Source organism: Stigmatopora nigra, chromosome 6, assembly GCF_051989575.1.
Source record: "Stigmatopora nigra isolate UIUO_SnigA chromosome 6, RoL_Snig_1.1, whole genome shotgun sequence".
Classification (NCBI taxonomy): Eukaryota; Metazoa; Chordata; class Actinopteri; order Syngnathiformes; family Syngnathidae; genus Stigmatopora; species Stigmatopora nigra.
In genome coordinates this window covers 13,322,124-13,341,745 of record NC_135513.1, presented here as the reverse complement: position 1 = coordinate 13,341,745, position 19,622 = coordinate 13,322,124, and the positions used below count along the sequence as shown (strand labels likewise).

The 19,622-nt window shown below is 34.6% G+C and overlaps 1 protein-coding gene and 1 long non-coding RNA gene across 2 annotated transcripts; one reads left to right on the top strand and one right to left on the bottom strand.

Moving 5' to 3' along the window:
* Nucleotides 1-625: 625 nt before the first annotated feature.
* On the top strand, nucleotides 626-4,122 carry LOC144198649 (uncharacterized). Its single transcript, XR_013326765.1, has 3 exons — nucleotides 626-980; nucleotides 2,365-2,488; nucleotides 4,052-4,122. It is a non-coding gene; the product is annotated as an uncharacterized LOC144198649 (long non-coding RNA).
* Nucleotides 4,123-10,467: 6,345 nt separating this feature from the next.
* Nucleotides 10,468-14,692, bottom strand: LOC144198225 (uncharacterized). The gene is made up of 6 exons (XM_077719135.1): nucleotides 14,520-14,692; nucleotides 14,366-14,435; nucleotides 11,663-11,731; nucleotides 10,764-10,972; nucleotides 10,658-10,690; nucleotides 10,468-10,566 (listed from the first exon to the last, which is right to left on the bottom strand). The coding sequence occupies exons 3-6, from the start codon at nucleotides 11,709-11,711 to the stop codon at nucleotides 10,468-10,470; spliced, it is 390 nt and encodes a 129-aa protein (XP_077575261.1). The 5' UTR covers nucleotides 11,712-11,731; nucleotides 14,366-14,435; nucleotides 14,520-14,692.
* Nucleotides 14,693-19,622: the final 4,930 nt, after the last annotated feature.

Genomic DNA, 19,622 nt, shown 5'->3' with positions numbered 1-19,622 from the left:
ACCGGACATGTGTCAAAGTGGTGGCCCGGGGGCCAAATGTGGCCCGTCGCATCATTTTGTGCGGCCCGGAAAAGTAAATGAGTGCTGACTTTCTGTTTTAAGATCAAATTCAAATGTAGAGTATAGATTTATATTATATTTCCTGATTTTCCCCTTTTTAAATTAATAATTGTAATTTTGAATCATTTTTTCTGTTTGTAGTTATAAATAGTTTTTTAAAATCTAAAAATCCATAAAAAAAAGCTAAAATAAACTAAAAAATCTATTAAATAAAGCTAAAATAAATTAAAAAATCTATTTAAAAAAGCTAAAATAAATTAAAAAATCTATAAAAACTGAACCTTCAGGGCTCTTAATCCAGTTATTTTAATCCATTTATACAAAAAATTAAAAAAACGTAACTAAACTTCCTGATTTTTCCCTTTTATATCAATAATTGTCATTTTTTACTCCATTTTTCTGTTTTTAGTTAAAAAAATCATATCGTACAACCTAAAAATATATTTAAAAAAGCTAAAATAAACATTGTTTTAGATCTACAAAAAACTGAACATTCAGAACTTTTAATCCAGTTCTTTTAATCCATTCACAAAAAAAATCTAAATATTATATCTAAAATAGTCCATCCCACCTTAAATCAAATTGACATTAAACCCGCCCTGCGAACCAACCCTAGTCTTAACCCCCTTGCCTTCGTCCAAATCAGAAACTGAATGGCCTTCAGTCATGGCAGTCCGCGCCCGCCAACATCCCTTCTTCCCCTTTTATTCCATTTAAATCGTTATGCTCCCAAAGCCAATTTCGTTAGAGTCAGATCCGGCGTCTCCCCAAATCTACTAACGTAATAAAAAAAAAAATATTGCAATCTAAAGTGCATAAAGTCGAGCAAATCTTAGGACACCGGAGGCCCACTTGTGCATCCTTGTGGTCTCATCACCATCTTCCTGTCCACGCCTCGTCGCTGTCACACCATTGAATTGGTAATTTAATTCCCTACCACCCCCCCTCCCCATTCAAAACCGACCCCCTCCCCACCTAACAGCCCCCCACACCTCCCCCCCTTTTCCAATCCTTACATGCGGCCACGCCATTTGCGCCAATTGCCTAAACCCTGAGCGATTGTAATTTGTGAAGAGGCTGCCGAGTGGCGCTTTAGAGGCGGCGGGGAAAAGGGGGAGGGGCGTTGGGGGGGGGGGTGCTGGGGGGGTTGGATGGAGAGAAAAAAAACTAGAAAAGGCGGTAATGGCGATGGCGCTGGGCCATGGAAAGGGGAAAGCTTGGATGGATGAGAGTGGAAGGAAATGGAGGGGGGAGGAGTCAGGGCCCCACGCTAGCACGCTTCCGAGCAATTAGCCTTTCACCTGGACAAGCTCATCGTTCAATCGCTCAGGTCAACGCGTCCGTGCCGCGTTGGCGCCGTAGATGTAGATGCTCATGGAAAAATAAATATAAGTAGTAGGGATGGGATTCAGATAACAGGGGGTGGATGGGTTGTTTCCATTGTGGTCATTCATTGTGTCATGGTTTAGTGACTGTGTACAGTGTTCCCTCGGTTATCGCGGTTAATGGGGACCGGCGATAAGTGAATTTCCGCAAAGTTGGGATTTGCCTTCAAAAATGCTTAATTTGAATTTAATTAAAAAAATATTTTTTACATTTTTGTTTTAATTTTTTATTTATTTTTTTTATTTTTATTTTTTTTAAATTTACCCCCCTGTATACAGTACACCATATAGAATACAGGTAGAGAGAGTGAAATTCATGTTATATAAAAAAAAATGTAAAATATGATGTTTCAATGTAATATTTGTATTTTTTCCTCCCAAAAGTTGGGATTCCCCTTCAAAAATGCTTAATTTGAATGTAATTAAAAATATATATATATTTTACATTTTTGTTTTAATTTATTTTTTATTTTTTTATTTTTTTGGTTCATTTTTTCCAATTTTTTTTTAATTTACCCCCCTGTATACAGTACATCATATAGAATTCAGGTAGAGAGAGTAAAATTCATGTTATAACAAAAAAAATTTAAAATATGTTGTTTTGTATAAGTCGCTTCCTTTAAAATTTTCCTAAAACCGTTGAATTTTGTCCAATTTCTCGTGTATTGTTTTGGAAGGACATCCAATTCGTTGGTCAAATGTTAATCAGAGCAATAATAGATGTTTGAAAATATCTTTATTGACACCCACGAAAAAGTAGAATAAATAAATCTGTGGTGTTATGTCAAACAGCTGTTTTTATCTAATCTTTATCACGTGCAACATGAAATAAATATCATAGTTATGCTAGTTTTTTTTATGTGTAAAAAACATCTGTCGGACTTAACTTGATCAAAATTTTTCTTTGCTTCTATTACAGTAATCCCTCAAATTTGGCGGACAATGGACCAATGGCTACAAGAAGACAAAGGACTTGGACAAAAAAAAATCCCATTAACCTGTTTTGGAGGATTTCTATCAAGCGAAAAGGAACTACTTTCACTGTGAGTACAGTATTTAAAGTATTTACAGTTTATTTACATTCTTATCACTACTTTGCAATATTTTTCCGCTATTACTTTTAAAAAATATATTATTTTTACTTTTTTAAGTTCATAAAAATGTGAAAATCCACTCTAAAACTCGTAAACAGAAGCCACTTGCTAATTTTTGCGCAAATTTTCAATTGTCGCGGCCATGTTTGGTCTACAAAAACCGCAATATTTGAGGGATTACTGTATATTGTATCATTTACATCGTATCTTTTCACTTATGAACATTGCAGTATGATTCGTTACTTTACTGCCCTTATTTTAAAATCACGTAAACCAAAAAATACTTGCCGTTTTTGCACAAAACTTTAACTTTGCCCCGAATGCATCATTATTTAAATCTTTTTAGCATGTTGCGCTTCGTTTCCATGGTAATTGCTGTTCTTTCGGCCATAGTTAAAAACCCTGACGATCTTTTTTGCCCCCCAAAAAAAAGCAAAATACACAAAACACCCACCTTTTCATTAAAAAATACCCATGGCTACATGCTAGCTACTAACTAAATCTTCTACAGGTCTCAATGTCGTAAAGTCAAAACATAACAGGTCACCACCCTAACTTTTCACCCGCTACTACCTTCCATTTTGCGTAGGTTTTCCTCACCAAAAACCCGTTCATTATTTACAATAGAGTCATAGAGTTAGAGGGCGCCATTTCACAATAAAAATCCTCCTAATATGCTGACCCGTTTGCTCAATAAAAGCATAAAAAAGGCCAGTTTGCAACATTTCCAAACGAGCATCGTACACGAAAACTTTGCGTAGTGTGAGCGTTCCAAGGATGGAATTTTTTTATCAATACCAACGCCGCCGCATCCGTCGACAATTTGGGTTCCCGCTACGTCCTGTCGGGGGCCCGCACGGCTAATCTTTATGCACTCTGTGACCCGCTTGCTGCAAACCCTGCTAAATATATTATTCCCCGCGGGCCTTTCATTGCTGCTTGGTGTCAGAAATCAATATGTATGAGGCGCGTAGATGGGAATTTCTAATAGATCTCTGCGGCCCCTACGCGCTAGCTGCTCTTCAATATCTGCCTCGGACTATTAGTGCCGGCTCAGTGGCGGTGAAATAACCGAGATAATCTTTTAAGGTGGCTTTCTTAAGGGAGAAGAACGGTGACTCGCATTTTTTCTCTTTTTTCCCCCCGCTGGTAGAAAAGGGCTTTTTATTTGGTAGCCATTGACGCTTAAGAATGGTTGTATTTTAATTTGGTTATGTTTTTGATTATAAATGACTATGTTTAGTAAAGCTTTTCTTTCATTAAAAAAACGACATAGTATAGTAAGGCTTTTTCTTTAAAAAATACGACTGAGTATAGCAAGGAATTTTTTCGTTAAAAAACGACATAGTATAGTAAGGCTTTTTTCATTAAAAAAATGACCATGTATAGTAAGCCTTATATAAATATATATTTAAAAACACTAAAGAAAACAAAGATAGACCATGTATGGTAAGGCTTTTATTTGTTGAAAACAATATCATAACTGTCCTTTTTTTTACCCTGTTAAAACAGGTCAACAACATGGTGTCCAAGTGGTCAGCACATCCGCCTTGCAGTTTGGAGATCGAGGTTCCATTCCAGGTGAGTTCCAAGATTCCTGTGTGGAGTTAGCATCTTCTTTGTGGGTTTTCCCGAGGTAGTATATGTATGTGTATGTGTATATGTATATGTAAATGTGTATATATGTGTATATATGTATATATGTGTATATGTGTATATGTATATGTATATATGTATATGTATGTGTATATGTATGTGTCTATGTGTATGTGTATATATGTATATATGTATATGTATATATGTGTATATATGTATATGTGTATATGTATATGTATATGTATATGTGTATATGTGGAAATGTGTATATGTGTATATGTGTATATGTGTATATGTGTATATGTGTATATGTATATATGTATATGTATATGTATATGTATATGTATATGTATATGTGTATATGTATATGTATAGATATGTATAATTATTGTTTTTATTTTTTATTTTTTAAATACTAAACAAAACAAAGGTAGATAGACCATGTATGGTAAGGCTTTTATTTGTTGAAAACAATGTCATAAGTGTCTTTTTCCCCCCTGTTAAAACAGGTCAACAACATGGTGTCCAAGTGGTCAGCACGTCCGCCTCGCAGTCAGTAGATCCAGGTACCATCCCAGGTAGCTTCCGACTGTCCTGTGTGGATACCACATAGTATATAGTTAGACTTTTTTCTTTAAAAAAACGACATAGTATAGTAAGGCATTTTTCTTTAACCTCCCTCCTTGTTTGATTTTTATAGCTTGACTCCATACAGTAGGTCAAAACCCCCTCTTTACTATAATTTTTTTTAAAGAGTGCTGATGAGGGAAAGCTTTTTGCGCGTGTACGTAGGCCTCACGCACACTTACTCACGCTGTGGGGCTAATTGCCCAGATTCCTAATGTGGGAATGATTTGCAGCAGCACTTAGCCGCCACGCCACAGCAGCGCCAGCAACAGCACAGGAACCTGACTCTCTCTCTCTTTTCTCTCCCTAACACCCCACCTCCACTCCACCTGCCTGCACCCCCCCTCTTCCCATCACACACACACACATACACCCCCCCTCCCACCACCACCACCACCCCCCTTTCCTCCCGCCATCCCACCACGCTGAGGCGGAGAAGAAGAGACATCCGGCGTCGGCAGGCAGTTAAAGGATTGGAGGCGAGGGGGGGAAAGTGGGGAGGCTTTTTTTGTATGTGTGTGTGTGTGTGTGTGTGTGTGTGTGTGTGTGTGTGTGTGTGTGTGTGTGCAGGTTGGCTCAGACGGCGTGTGGTCTCCAGGGAGGAAAAGAGGCTGAAATTATTCTACGGTCACAAGCCCACCCTACCGCCCCCCACACCCCCCCACCATCCTCCTCATCTCCACGCGCTGTATAATCCTCGGCGCTGGCCCGCCTCGTATATCTGCCGCCGCCGAGACAAAAAGGTTATATCTCTCTCCTCCAGGACCGCTGGCCACTAACCTAACCCCCCCCCCTCCACCCCTACCCTCTTTTCGCCCCCCCCCCCCCCCCCCCACCCACATTATCTGCACATCATCAGCTCCCCGCAGCCACCAATTAATCGCTCCGGTGACCTTCATTTTTTTTTTTTTTAATAAACGCAAGCAGCACGAGGGGATAAAAAAAAAAGATGATGCCGGTAACGGGAAAAGTGCGCTCATCAACATTGGTGTCGTGGTAGGAAACGGGCGAATGGCCAATAGTCGACCTTTTTTGACGTTAACCTTTTATAGTCTTATGTCGTTATTTTAAGAAAAGAGTCTTAGTGTACTATGTTGTTTTTCAAAGAAAGAAGTCTTACTATACTATGTCGTTTTTGAAAAAAAAAGCCTTATGTCGTTTTTGGAAGGAGAAAAGCCTTACCATACTATGTCGTTTTTTGAAGAGAAAAAGCCTTACTATACTATGTCGTTTTTTAAGATAAAAAGCCTTACTATACTATGACGTTTTTGAAGAGAAAAAGCCTTACTATACTACGTCGTTTTTAGAAGAAAAATGCCTTACTATACTATGTCGTTTTTTGAAGAGAAAAAGCCTTACTATACTATGTCGTTTTTGAAGAGAAAAAGCCTTACTATACTATGTCGTTTTTGAAGAGAAAAAGGCTTACTATGTCGATTTTTCTTTAAAAAACGACATAGTATAGTAAGGCTTTTTTCTTTAAAAAACGACATAGTATAGTAAGGCTTTTTCTTTAAAAAAAACGACATAGTATAGTAAGGCTTTTTTCTTTAAAAAAAACGACATAGTATAGTAAGGCTTTTTTCTTTAAAAAACGACATAGTATAGTAAAGCTTTTTTCTTTAAAAAACGACATAGTATAGTAAGGCTTTTTTATCTAAAAAACGACATAGTATAGTAAGGCTTTTTTCTTAAAAAAAACGACATAGTATAGTAAGGCTTTTTTCTTTAAAAAACGACATAGTATAGTAAAGCTTTTTTCTTTAAAAAAAACGACATAGTATAGTAAGGCTTTTTTCTTTAAAAAACGACATAGTATAGTAATGCTTTTTTCTTTAAAAAACGACATAGTATAGTAAGGCTTTTTTCTTTAAAAAACGACATAGTATAGTAAGGCTTTTTTCTTTAAAAAAACGACATAGTATAGTAAGGCTTTCTTCTTTAAAAAAACGACATAGTATAGTAAGGCTTTTTTCTTTAAAAAAACGACATAGTACAGTAAGGCTTTTTTCTTTAAAAAACGACATAGTATAGTAAGGCTTTTTTCTTTAAAAAACGACATAGTATAGTAAAGCTTTTTTCTTTAAAAAAAACGACATAGTATAGTAAGGCTTTTTTCTTTAAAAAACGACATAGTATAGTAATGCTTTTTTCTTTAAAAAACGACATAGTATAGTAAGGCTTTTTTCTTTAAAAAACGACATAGTATAGTAAGGCTTTCTTCTTTAAAAAAACGACATAGTATAGTAAGGCTTTTTTCTTTAAAAAAACGACATAGTACAGTAAGGCTTTTTTCTTTAAAAAACGACATAGTATAGTAAGGCTTTTTTCTTTAAAAAACGACATAGTATAGTAAGGCTTTTTTCTTTTAAAAAAACGACATAGTATAGTAAGGCTTTTTTCTTTAAAAAACGACATAGTATAGTAAGGATTTTTTCTTTAAAAAACGACATAGTATAGTAAGGCTTTTTTCTTTAAAAAACGACATAGTAGAGTAAGGCTTTTTTATCTAAAAAAAAACGACATAGTATAGTAAGGCTTTCTTCTTTAAAAAAACGACATAGTATAGTAAGGCTTTTTTCTTTAAAAAAACGACATAGTACAGTAAGGCTTTTTTCTTTAAAAAACGACATAGTATAGTAAGGCTTTTTTCTTTAAAAAACGACATAGTATAGTAAGGCTTTTTTCTTTTAAAAAAACGACATAGTATAGTAAGGCTTTTTTCTTTAAAAAACGACATAGTATAGTAAGGCTTTTTTCTTTAAAAAACGACATAGTATAGTAAGGCTTTTTTCTTTAAAAAACGACATAGTAGAGTAAGGCTTTTTTTATCTAAAAAAAAACGACATAGTATAGTAAGGCTTTCTTCTTTAAAAAAACGACATAGTATAGTAAGGCTTTTTTCTTTAAAAAAACGACATAGTATAGTAAGGCTTTTTTCTTTAAAAAACGACATAGTATAGTAAGGCTTTTTTCTTTAAAAAACGACATAGCATAGTAAGGCTTTTTTCTTTAAAAAACGACATAGTATAGTAAGGCTTTTTTATCTAAAAAAAACGACATAGTATAGTAAGGCTTTCTTCTTTAAAAAAACGACATAGTATAGTAAGGCTTTTTTCTTTAAAAAAACGACATAGTATAGTAAGGCTTTTTTCTTTAAAAAAACGACATAGTATAGTAAGGCTTTTTTCTTTAAAAAACGACATAGTATAGTAAGGCTTTTTTCTTTAAAAAACGACATAGTATAGTAAGGCTTTTTTCTTTTAAAAAAACGACATAGTATAGTAAGGCTTTTTTCTTTAAAAAACGACATAGTATAGTAAGGCTTTCTTCTTTAAAAAAACGACATAGTATAGTAAGGCTTTTTTCTTTAAAAACGACATAGTATAGTAAGGCTTTTTTCTTTAAAAAACGACATAGTAGAGTAAGGCTTTTTTATCTAAAAAAAAACGACATAGTATAGTAAGGCTTTTTTCTTTAAAAAACGACATAGCATAGTAAGGCTTTTTTCTTTAAAAAACGACATAGTATAGTAAGGCTTTTTTCTTTAAAAAAACGACATAGTATAGTAAGGCTTTTTTCTTTAAAAAAACGACATAGTATAGTAAGGCTTTCTTCTTTAAAAAAAACGACATAGTATAGTAAGGCTTTTTTCTTTAAAAAACGACATAGTATAGTAAGGCTTTTTTCTTTAAAAAACGACATAGTATAGTAAAGCTTTTTTCTTTAAAAAACGACATAGTATAGTAAGGCTTTTTTATCTAAAAAAACGACATAGTATAGTAAGGCTTTCTTCTTTAAAAAAACGACATAGTATAGTAAGGCTTTTTTCTTTAAAAAACGACATAGTATAGTAAAGCTTTTTTCTTTAAAAAACGACATAGTATAGTAAGGCTTTTTTATCTAAAAAAACGACATAGTATAGTAAGGCTTTTTTCTTTAAAAAACGACATAGTATAGTAAGGCTTTTTTCTTTAAAAAAACGACATAGTATAGTAAGGCTTTTTTCTTTCAAAAACAACATAGTATAGTAAGGCTTTTTTCTTTAAAAAAAACGACATAGTATAGTAAGGCTTTTTAAAGAAAAAAGCCTTACTATACGTTGTCGTTTTTTAAAGAAAAAAGCCTTACTATACTATGTCGTTTTTTTAAAGAAAAAAGCCTTACTATACTATGTCGTTTTTTTAAAGGAAAAAGCCTTACTATACTATGTCGTTTTTTAAAAGAAAAAAGCCTTACTATACTATGTCGTTTTTTTAAAGAAAAAAGCCTTACTATACTATGTCGTTTTTTAAAGAAAAAAGCCTTACTATACTATGTCGTTTTTTAAAGAAAAAAGCCTTACTATACTATGTCGTTTTTTTAAAGAAAAAAGCCTTACTATACTATGTCGTTTTTGAAAGAAAAAAGCCTTACTATACTATGTCGTTTTTTTAAAGAAAAAAGCCTTACTATACAATGTCGTTTTTTAAAGAAAAAAGCCTTACTATACTATGTCGTTTTTTTAGATAAAAAAGCCTTACTATACTATGTCGTTTTTTTAAAGAAAAAAGCTTTACTATACTATGTCATTTTTTAAAGAAAAAAGCCTTACTATACTATGTCGTTTTTTAAAGAAAAAAGCCTTACTATACTATGTCGTTTTTTTTAAAGAAAAAAGCCTTACTATACTATGTCGTTTTTTTAAAGAAAAAAGCCTTACTATACTATGTCGTTTTTTTAAAGAAAAAAGCCTTACTATACTATGTCGTTTTTTTAAAGAAAAAAGCCTTACTATACTATGTCGTTTTTTAAAGAAAAAAGCCTTACTATACTATGTCGTTTTTTAAAGAAAAAAGCCTTACTATACTATGTCGTTTTTTAAAGAAAAAAGCCTTACTATACTATGTCGTTTTTTTAAAGAAAAAAGCCTTACTATACTATGTCGTTTTTGAAAGAAAAAAGCCTTACTATACTATGTCGTTTTTTTAAAGAAAAAAGCCTTACTATACTATGTCGTTTTTTAAAGAAAAAAGCCTTACTATACTATGTCGTTTTTTTTAAAGAAAAAAGCCTTACTATACTATGTCGTTTTTTTAAAGAAAAAAAGCCTTACTATACTATGTCGTTTTTTAAATAAAAAAGCCTTACTATACTATGTCGTTTTTTGAAGAGAAAAGCCTTACTATACTATGTCGCTTTTTAAAGAAAAAAGCCTTACTATACTATGTCGTTTTTTAAAGAAAAAAGCCTTACTATACTATGTCGTTTTTTAAAGAAAAAAGCCTTACTATACTATGTCGTTTTTTTAAAGAAAAAAGCCTTACTATACTATGTCGTTTTTTTAAAGAAAAAAGCCTTACTATACTATGTCGTTTTTAAAGAAAAAAGCCTTACTATACTATGTCGTTTTTTAAAGAAAAAAGCCTTACTATACTATGTCGTTTTTTTAAAGAAAAAAGCCTTAATATACTATGTCGTTTTTGAAAGAAAAAAGCCTTACTATACTATGTCGTTTTTTTTAAAGAAAAAAGCCTTACTATACTATGTCGTTTTTTAAAGAAAAAAGCCTTACTATACTATGTCGTTTTTTTAAAGAAAAAAGCCTTACTAAACTATGTCGTTTTTGAATATAAAAAGCCTTACTATACTATGTCGTTTTTGACAGTACAATAGAGTACTAAGTATGGACTGGGAGTGAAATGAGACAAAACAACAAAATACTACTACCTAATCTTGTAGAGTGTTGGTCCAGTGGATAAGTCATCAGTCTTCCGCCTCTTTGGTCCTGGGTTCAAATCCTGATACTTGCAAATATTTTCCCACTATTATTCAGGTAAATGAAAGAGGTAACAGTATAAGTACTACCACCTTCTCTCACATGGTGGTGGCCCAGTGGATAAGTCATCAGTTTACCAACTCTTTGGTCCTTGGTTCGAATCCCTGTGCCTGCAAAGATTTTTCCAAGATTATTCAGGTAAATGAAAGAGGCAAAAGTATAAGTACTACCACTTTCTCTCACAGGGTGGTGGCCCAGTGGATAAGTCATCAGTTTACCAACTCTTTGGTCCTTGGTTCGAATCCCTGTGCCAGCAAAGATTTTTCCAATATTATTCAGGTAAATGAAAGAGGTAAAAGTATAAGTACTACCACTTTCTCTCACAGGGTGGTGGCCTAATGGATAAGTCATCAGTTTACCAACTCTTTGGTCCTTGGTTCGAATCCCAGTGCCTGCAAAGATTTTCCCACAATTGTTGAGGTAAAAGAACAAGTATATTTGTCTAAGTGTTTAACTGAAAAAGTATTCAATGGTGGATGAAGCATTTTGTCCAAAAAATGACTAAGTGTTTCATCCAATTTCCTTGGATAAATCGTTTCAACACCTATGTATAAGTGGGGCACGAGTTGGTGTAGTGGGTTGCACACTCGCCTTTGCACCGAGAGAACGTGAGTTCGCTTCCCGGTGTCGGCGGTTCACTGACCAAGCAAGCGGTCGAGGGTCGGCCGAAGGCCGACCCGAGAACGCCTTTCGCACAGACAGGTCCTTCAACTGTCTTCCGAACTGCCGAAGGCAGTTCGGAATATAACCTTTTGCTGAAAAGTATGACTAAGTGTTTAATATAAATTAAAAAGTTTTTTCTTTTTTTTTTTTCCCTTCTTCTTATTCCGTTGACCAATTCTTCTTTCCAATTATTTTCAGCCAAACAACGGCAGCGGGAATCGAACCCAGGTCTCCCAGACGGGAGTCCAGTGCCTTAACCTCTGCGCCAACCAAGTGACTACACTTTCCTTAGTAATCATTTGAGTGTCCTAGGAAGAAGTCCACAGAAACAACTAAGTGAAAAAGTGTCCGAACCGGGATTTGAACCCAGGCCACCTGGACGGTAAACGGGTGTGTTAACCTCTACACCACGAACTCACCTGGGATGGATCCTTGATCTTCAAACTGTGAGGCGGATGTGCTGACCATTTGTTCACCATGTTGTTGGCCTGTTTTAATAGGGTATAAAAAAGACAGTTATGACATTGTTTTCAACAAATAAAAGCCTTACCATACACAGTCCATCTTTGTTTTGTTTAGCGTTTTAAAAAAATGTCGTTTTTGAAGAGAAAAAGGCCTTACTATACTATGTTGTTTTTGAAGAGAAAAAAAGCCTTACTATACTATGTCGTTTTTTAAAGAAAAAAGCCTTACTATACTATGTCGTTTTTTTAAAGAAAAAAGCCTTACTATACTATGTCGTTTTTTTTAAAGAAAAAAGCCTTACTATACTATGTCGTTTTTTAAAGAAAAAAGCCTTACTATACTATGTGTTTTTTTTAAAGAAAAAAGCCTTACTATATTATGTCGTTTTTTAAAGAAAAAAGCCTTACTATACTATGTCGTTTTTTTAAAGAAAAAAGCCTTACTATACTATGTCGTTTTTTTAAAGAAAAAAGCCTTACTATACTATGTCGTTTATTTTAAAGAAAAAAGCCTTACTATACTATGTCGTTTTTTAAAGAAAAAAGCCTTACTATACTATGTCGTTTTTTAAAAGAAAAAAGCCTTACTATACTATGTTGTTTTTTAAAGAAAAAAGCCTTACTATATTATGTCGTTTTTTAAAGAAAAAAGCCTTACTATACTATGTCGTTTTTTTAAAGAAAAAAGCCTTACTATACTATGTCGTTTTTTTAAAGAAAAAAGCCTTACTATACTATGTCGTTTTTTAAAGAAAAAAGCCTTACTATACTATGTCGTTTTTTAAAGAAAAAGGCCTTACTATACTATGTCGTTTTTGAAGATAAAACGCATTACTATACTATGTCGTTTTTGAAGAGAAAAAGCCTTACTATACTATGTCGTTTTTGAAGATAAAAAGCCTTACTATACTATGTCGTTTTTTAGAAGAAAAATGCCTTACTATACTATGTCGTTTTTGAAGAGAAAAAGCCTTACTATACTATGTCGTTTTTTGAAGAAAAAGGCCTTACTATACTATGTCGTTTTTGAAGATAAAACGCATTACTATACTATGTCGTTTTTGAAGAGAAAAAGCCTTACTATACTATGTCGTTTTTGAAGATAAAAAGCCTTACTATACTATGTCGTTTTTTAGAAGAAAAATGCCTTACTATACTATGTCGTTTTTGAAGAGAAAAAGCCTTACTATACTATGTCGTTTTTTGAAGAGAAAAGGCCTTACTATACTATGTCGTTTTTTAGAAGAAAAATGCCTTACTATACTATGTCGTTTTTGAAGAGAAAAAGCCTTACTATACTATGTCGTTTTTTAGAAGAGAAAAGGCCTTACGATACTATGTCGTTTTTAAAAAAAAAAAATGCCTTACTATACATGGTCGTTTTTCTATGAAAATAAAGCCTTACTATACATGGTCGTTCTTCTATAAAAATAAAGCCTTACTATACATGGTCGTTTTTTTTAAATGAAAAAAATCCTTACTATACATGGTCATTTTTTATTAAAACAAAAGCCTTAATATACATGGTCGTTTTTTTTAATGAAAAAAATCCTTACCATACACAGTCGTTTATTTGAAAGATAAAGCATTAATATCCTAAGTCTCCCTATTTTTTACAACTAAAAAGCCTTACTACACAAACTTTTTACCATCATCATCAGTATATATGATCAATTTTTTTTGTTTTTTACCAAATAAAAGCGATTATTTGCTAACATCCTCTCTCAGTCAAAAGCGATTGGACGTCAAACAGCGTCCCCACGTCAGAGAATGAAATAAACGAGCGCCATATCAAGGGTTACTTGACGCCGCTTCGTTATCCGGCCGAGAATAATTACGACTCTCCCGTGGCGTGGTATCAATCATTGTGATGGAGCTGTTAGGACGTGTTTATACGCATTACCTGTTGATTGGGAAAGGTCGCCTGGGGGGGAGGGGCTTTAAAGGGTGGAGGATAGTGGGGGTGCTGTTTGGCGCAACGTAACGGCCGATAAGAAGGGGAACGTGTGATACAAACATAAACCGACGCGCACGCCTCCTGATTAGCGCCTCCGCGGCCCATCCCGAAGCGCTCGTAATTACCTCCCTGGCGTCCAAGCGTGTCGGGATAAGCGCGGCGCCGCGCCACGTTCGGAATGCCAACGAGGACGGGAGACGCACGGCGTAAATGTCTTTGGTGAAAGTCAACAGCCGATCCCAAACGTTGATATTAAAAGTGAGATTCGTTGTTCGGAAACTTCCAAATTGGGACAAAAAAACGGAATTTTTGTCAATCATGAATGGTTGGGTTTTAGATTTACGATATGGGACGTTTGGAATAGTTGTTTATTGCATATCTGTTAACTTAAAACGTTTTTTAACCATATTTTATGCGTTTTTTGATCAAATTGTGTACGCTGTATAACAATTTTTTTGTCAAACTGATCTAGTTTTAATCTAGATCATCTTGCTCACTGGTAGCAGATAAAAAAGTCATTGTCGATTGCTAATATTGTCATGTTTTGTCTGCCCTTTTCACTGTAAAAATATAGCGCGTCAGCAAGCAATGTACACAGACAGTCAACTCTAAAACTTACCTTCCGCAGCACAATTAAAATTGGTATCATAATCATAAAATACTATTTAGTACAATTAAAACTTCATTTTCTCAACTCCTACCTTGCAATGTATCACGTCAGCATCGGCGGATCCCACGGCAACCCACAACAGGCATTACAAGCTCCGCCCCCTAAGCACAAAACACATTCAATTAAAATCACTATCACAATCATAACAAACTACAACAAAAAAACATAATTTTCTCAAATCCTACCTCAAAACATATCACATCAAAACTTCAACTTCGCATCAGGTCGATCCCACTACACCCACAACAGGCACTGGAAGCTCCGCCCCCTAAAAAACAACAACAAAAAACACCATTATAATCCCATACCCATCCAAATTTTGCTCGCATTGTGTCCACCATCCATATGACGTCATTCCTTTCACTTTTTCTCGCTTGCAGCTGCTACCCTGATTGCAAACACACAAACATACACATCCACCCATCCACACCCCCACACACACATAGCCTAAGCCCCTCCCACCCCCCCACCCTGCCATTTTTAAAGAGCCACACGGGTGGCTGCGCTCCACTTGACATGTGAGCCCACATTCTCACCTTGGAGACACAGGATGGGCACGCTCGCACGCTTTGATGGCTTAATTATCACTGTGGAAACACAAGTGGCGGCGGTGGCGGGGAGGGGGGAGGGGCCACACGCCGTCGCTACGTGTTAGCGACGCGCCGGCGGATCATTAGCGCGCCGGCTTAAATGGCAGCTCCCGTAAGGCGTCTAAAACGCAGGCGGCTGATGGGAATTCAAAAGGCTCGTTTGGGGCGAAGCATTCGATGGCGTCGCCGCGCGCCTCAAAAACGGATAAAAAAAACGAGTCCGGAAACGCGTCGACGGATTTTAACAGAGAAATTGATTCCGGGTTAAGTCGGGCTGACCTTAACGAGGCCCTAAGTGGTGAGCGTCCCTCCCGTAAGGTCGCGTTAAATGACCTTATATTTGATGAGGCCCGTGGGGACTACTAGTGTAGCCGTGCAAAGCCATTTGTGTCCGTAGAAGTATCGTATGAAATATTTTATGGGTGGGTATTAAGGGACACTTGGTGTGAAGAAGGGGAAAAAAATGGTGCAATTATTAGGTGAAAAAACAGTACTGTTATTCTTCAAAAAGTAACACAGTCACTACAAGATAATCATTTATTTAACTTCAGGAAAAAAATAATTAAAAAATAAAAAATCTATATGTATGTGTGTAAATATTTTCGAAGAATTTTTGATATTTTTGCCAAAAATCTATTCCCATTTTTTTAATGAATACATTGTTTATTTTTATTATGCTTTGAGGAAAAAGATAAATGCTTGTTCTTAATGGAAAAAAATGTACAATTTTTATTTTGGAAAAAATAACCAATTTTTTTTTTACTGAAAACATAGAACAATTTAAAAAATAACATTTACAAGTTTTTTAAATAACTAAAAATATCTTAAATTCAAAGAAAATTGACCTTTTTTGCTTATTACCTGCATTTTTAACATTTAAATCACCAAAATATTTACAAAAAAAATTGACAAAATTCACCTTACAACTTTACAACCTTTTTGGGGCTCCAGTTTTTTTTAACTAGCTCTACAATGTCTTCTGTGTCTGTACTTGCTAGCGAACACCAAGAAATTTCCCAAAAACGGGATGAAATAAAAATCTAATCTAATCTAATCTAAAAATTATCATTATACTACTCCAACTTTACCATTCCTACATCTTCCACCCATTATATTATAATGTCATAATTTAACCACCCATTTCTTCTGTAAAAAAAAATGACCATGAAAACCAGCTAAATACCTTAATTTTTAAAAAATTCAAATAACCAACCACGCGAGTAGGATTAATATTCAAAAACCCGACGTAAAGAGTTCAAAAAGGAGGAAGTGGTGAAAATCCACGCTTTGGCAAAAACAACAACAACAAGAAGAACATCAAAGTGGCGGCTGGCGCGTCTCGTATCGGCGCCAACGGTTTTACATGGGAGATAATTAACGAGCCGCCGTGGCGCGCGCAAAGTGTCTCTAATAATAACCAGGGAAGAGAATGTTTAAATATATGAGCGCGTGCAGTAAATTTTGATGGCGCTTCTAATTGCGGTAAATCCACTTAACATGCCACCTCACGCTGTCAAATCTCCAGTCGGCGGCCAGAAAATTCTCCACGGTCACTTCAGGGGACTTTTTGTTTTGTTATAAATTGAAAAAAAAGATTATACATGTAAAAAAAAAAAAGGGGGCGCTAGTGGTTAGCATGTCGGGCTCGCAGCTATAGGGGTACTGGGTTCAAATCCAGGTCAGGAGTTTGCATGATTTCCTGTGTGGGTTTTATCCGAGTACTTTGTTTTCCTCCCTTAGTCCAAAAATATGCTTGGTAGTTCTGATTGGATACTATAAATTGCTAAATTGAGGCTCCAGCACCCCCCGCGACCCTAATGAGGCTAAAGCGGTTCAGAAAATGAGATGAGACATCAATAAAAGATAGCTGAAATAGATCAAATCGTTTAAAAATTACATTATTTCTGATTTAAACTTGAAAATTTGAAAAATTGATACTTAAAAATGTGAAATTTAGCAAAAAATTAAAAATACACAGACGCAATTTTAAAAAATTGCCTTTCAAAATATAAGATGATTTTTTACTGGATTACTATACTAGATTCCATGTTACTGTTGTATAGAGTGACTTCAAAACTTTTTTAAAGAATTAAATGGAAATAATGTTAATTAGGAATGTCAAAATAGAAGTACAGGAAATTTAAAAATGTCTTGAAAATATCAAACAAAAACATTTTAAGATCATAAAGGCTAAAACTTGTTGAAATAAAAACAAAAAGAAATTTTATCAAAAATAGGATGTGTTTTTGGTCAAAAATTTTGGAAAATGTAAAAAATAACAAAGCTAAAAATGCTAAAGGCTATATTACTGTTGCATAGAGTGACTTCAAAACTAGATTTTTTTTAAAATTAGGAACATCAAAATAAAAAAGTTAAAAAATTTTTTAAAGAAAAATAAGGCTGTATGAGTATACATGTCACCAAAAATGTTAATAAACAAAAACAAGTTAGGCTAAAACCTGATGAAATAAAAACCAAAAAAATGCTATCAAAAACAGGAAAATAATGTACTCTCACGTGGGAAGTATTTTTGGTCAAAAATGTTGTAGTACATATAGCTAAAGCTAACAAGAAACCCCGCCTCCTTCCAAATGATGTTATGCTTTCACGACTATCAAAAAATATACTCATCTATTCCGCCAACGTTTCCATTTGACGTCCCTTTACGGTAATTACGTTATTTTTGCGTCGGAAAACATCGGCGACGGCTCGTGACGGCTCTAAGCGTGGAATAAAAATCCTGTTTGAGGAAGAAGCGGCGGCGGCGCTCGCCTCAGAGGCCCATCTGTCTCGCGGCGGCGGCGGCGTGCGTGCGTGCGGCGGGGTCGAGCTTAGTTTAATTGAAGATTATCTGCTTAATTACTCAAGCGCGGCCAGCGTTAAACAGCCATAGATTAAGAAAACGTCAGCCGGGCAGACCTCGGGGTCTCGTGCGACGCTCAATTAGCGTAGCGCAATGGGCGAGAGCCCCGCCCCCTTCCGCCATTTATGGATCAAAAAATCGTAATAACGTTTCTGAACTTGGATGTCTATCGCTGTCTATGGTGCTGAAATATGATCGTTCAATGCTAGGCGCTATAGTTAAATGGAAATAATAAAAAGATTATAAATATTATTTTATGCGTTTTTGTGACCATAAATTGGGGCCAATTATTTGGCGACAAATTTATTTTTTAAAATTTAGATTTTTAAGATTTATATTTTTAAGATTAGATTAGATTAACAAATAAAGACACAGAAGACATTGTAGAACTAGTTACAAAAAGTGGAGCCAACCCCTGGTTAGTCCACAAGGTGGGGACATTTTGGCAGAGTGAGACTGAGGTTAAATATGTAGAATTGCTCTAAATTATTGTAATATTTCATATCAGTTTTGTGGCCAGGATGAATAGTTTTGAGGTCAGAGGTCAAAGGTCACAGAGGTCAAGAAATATATTTGGTGATAACTAAAGAGTGAGTAAAGGGATCGATGTCAAATATGCAGGATAAGTTTGTCATAGAAATAAAGGGGCGGTAACATATTTGGGGTATTAGGGTTGAAGGCCGGAGGTCAAAGGTCAGAGGTCAAAGGTCAGAGGAAGGAAAGGGGCAATAACCTGTAAGGTTGTTTACAATATGAAATGAGGTCAAAGGTCACTGATGTCAGAAATTTTGCTATGAAAACAATAATTAAAAGAACGCTGTCTTTCTGAAACAAAAGTGATTAAATTTGGGGTCATGAGGTTAAAGGTCAGAAATTAAATTTGAATGAAAATTTGTCATTAAACTTGCAGAATGCATCTGTACATTAAAATGTTTAAATATCTGTAAAAAAAATGGGAAAAAAAACTTAATACTTCCAAATATGGCAATGCTTTGAATTAGCTTGCTTAGTTACATTACATACAGCCCAAAAATGTGGAAGCCACGCCCACATCTCGTCATGTCAGAATGCAAATTTGCGTCCGATTGTGAAAGCTTGTCCTATTTATACAAGCAGAGAGAGTCTAACGAGGGTGTCCCCTCTGCCACCCCACTTTTGCGAATGCACGCAGCAACTCCAGCAGCGCTTCAGGCTCAGATTAAAGCGACGACACCAATATGCACCAAATGTGGATTTAGTCAGATTTAGCATTAATTCCTTATTTGGAGCAAAAAGTTCCTTTTCCAATACCACACACAACTTAAACCAAGTTGAATGAAACTTTCATACCACTGACAGCAATAGACGTCATTTGGATAGGGAGATGAATCAATTATGAATCATAATAAATCATAATTTCAAATGGAAAAAATACATAAGGCAATAAAATATATCAAATTAAAAAAGTTGAATAACATTGATGACGATAGATGTTCAATCTAACACTTATTTTTTAATAAAACTAAAAACTGAGATGAATTATTGTCAGGTATGAATATATTATATTATATTAAGGCACCAAGGCAATTTTTGTGGGAATTTTTTGTCACATTTTATTTTGAATTTTTTTAGTCACATTTTATTTTGACATTTTTTTGTCACATTTTTTTTAGTCACATTTTATTTAGAATTTTTTTAGTCACATTTTATTTGGATTTTTTTGTCACATTTTATTTAGATTTTTTTAGTCACATTTTATTTTGAATTTTTTTTGTCACATTTTATTTTGAAATTTTTTAGTCACATTTTATTTTGATTTTTTTAGTCACATTTTATTTTGATTTTTTTTTAGTCAC

Bases quoted from the DNA above. Each gene is read 5' to 3' on its own strand.
- LOC144198225 (XM_077719135.1), bottom strand. From the start codon at position 11,711: ATGGTCAGCACATCCGCCTCACAGTTTGAAGATCAAGGATCCATCCCA. The intron at 10,973-11,662 runs GTGAGTTCGTGG...AAATCTTTGCAG, and splicing joins AGATCAAGGATCCATCCCAG to GCACTGGGATTCGAACCAAG. The intron at 10,691-10,763 runs GTGAGAGAAAGT...AAATCTTTGCAG, and splicing joins ATCCACTGGGCCACCACCCT to GCACAGGGATTCGAACCAAG.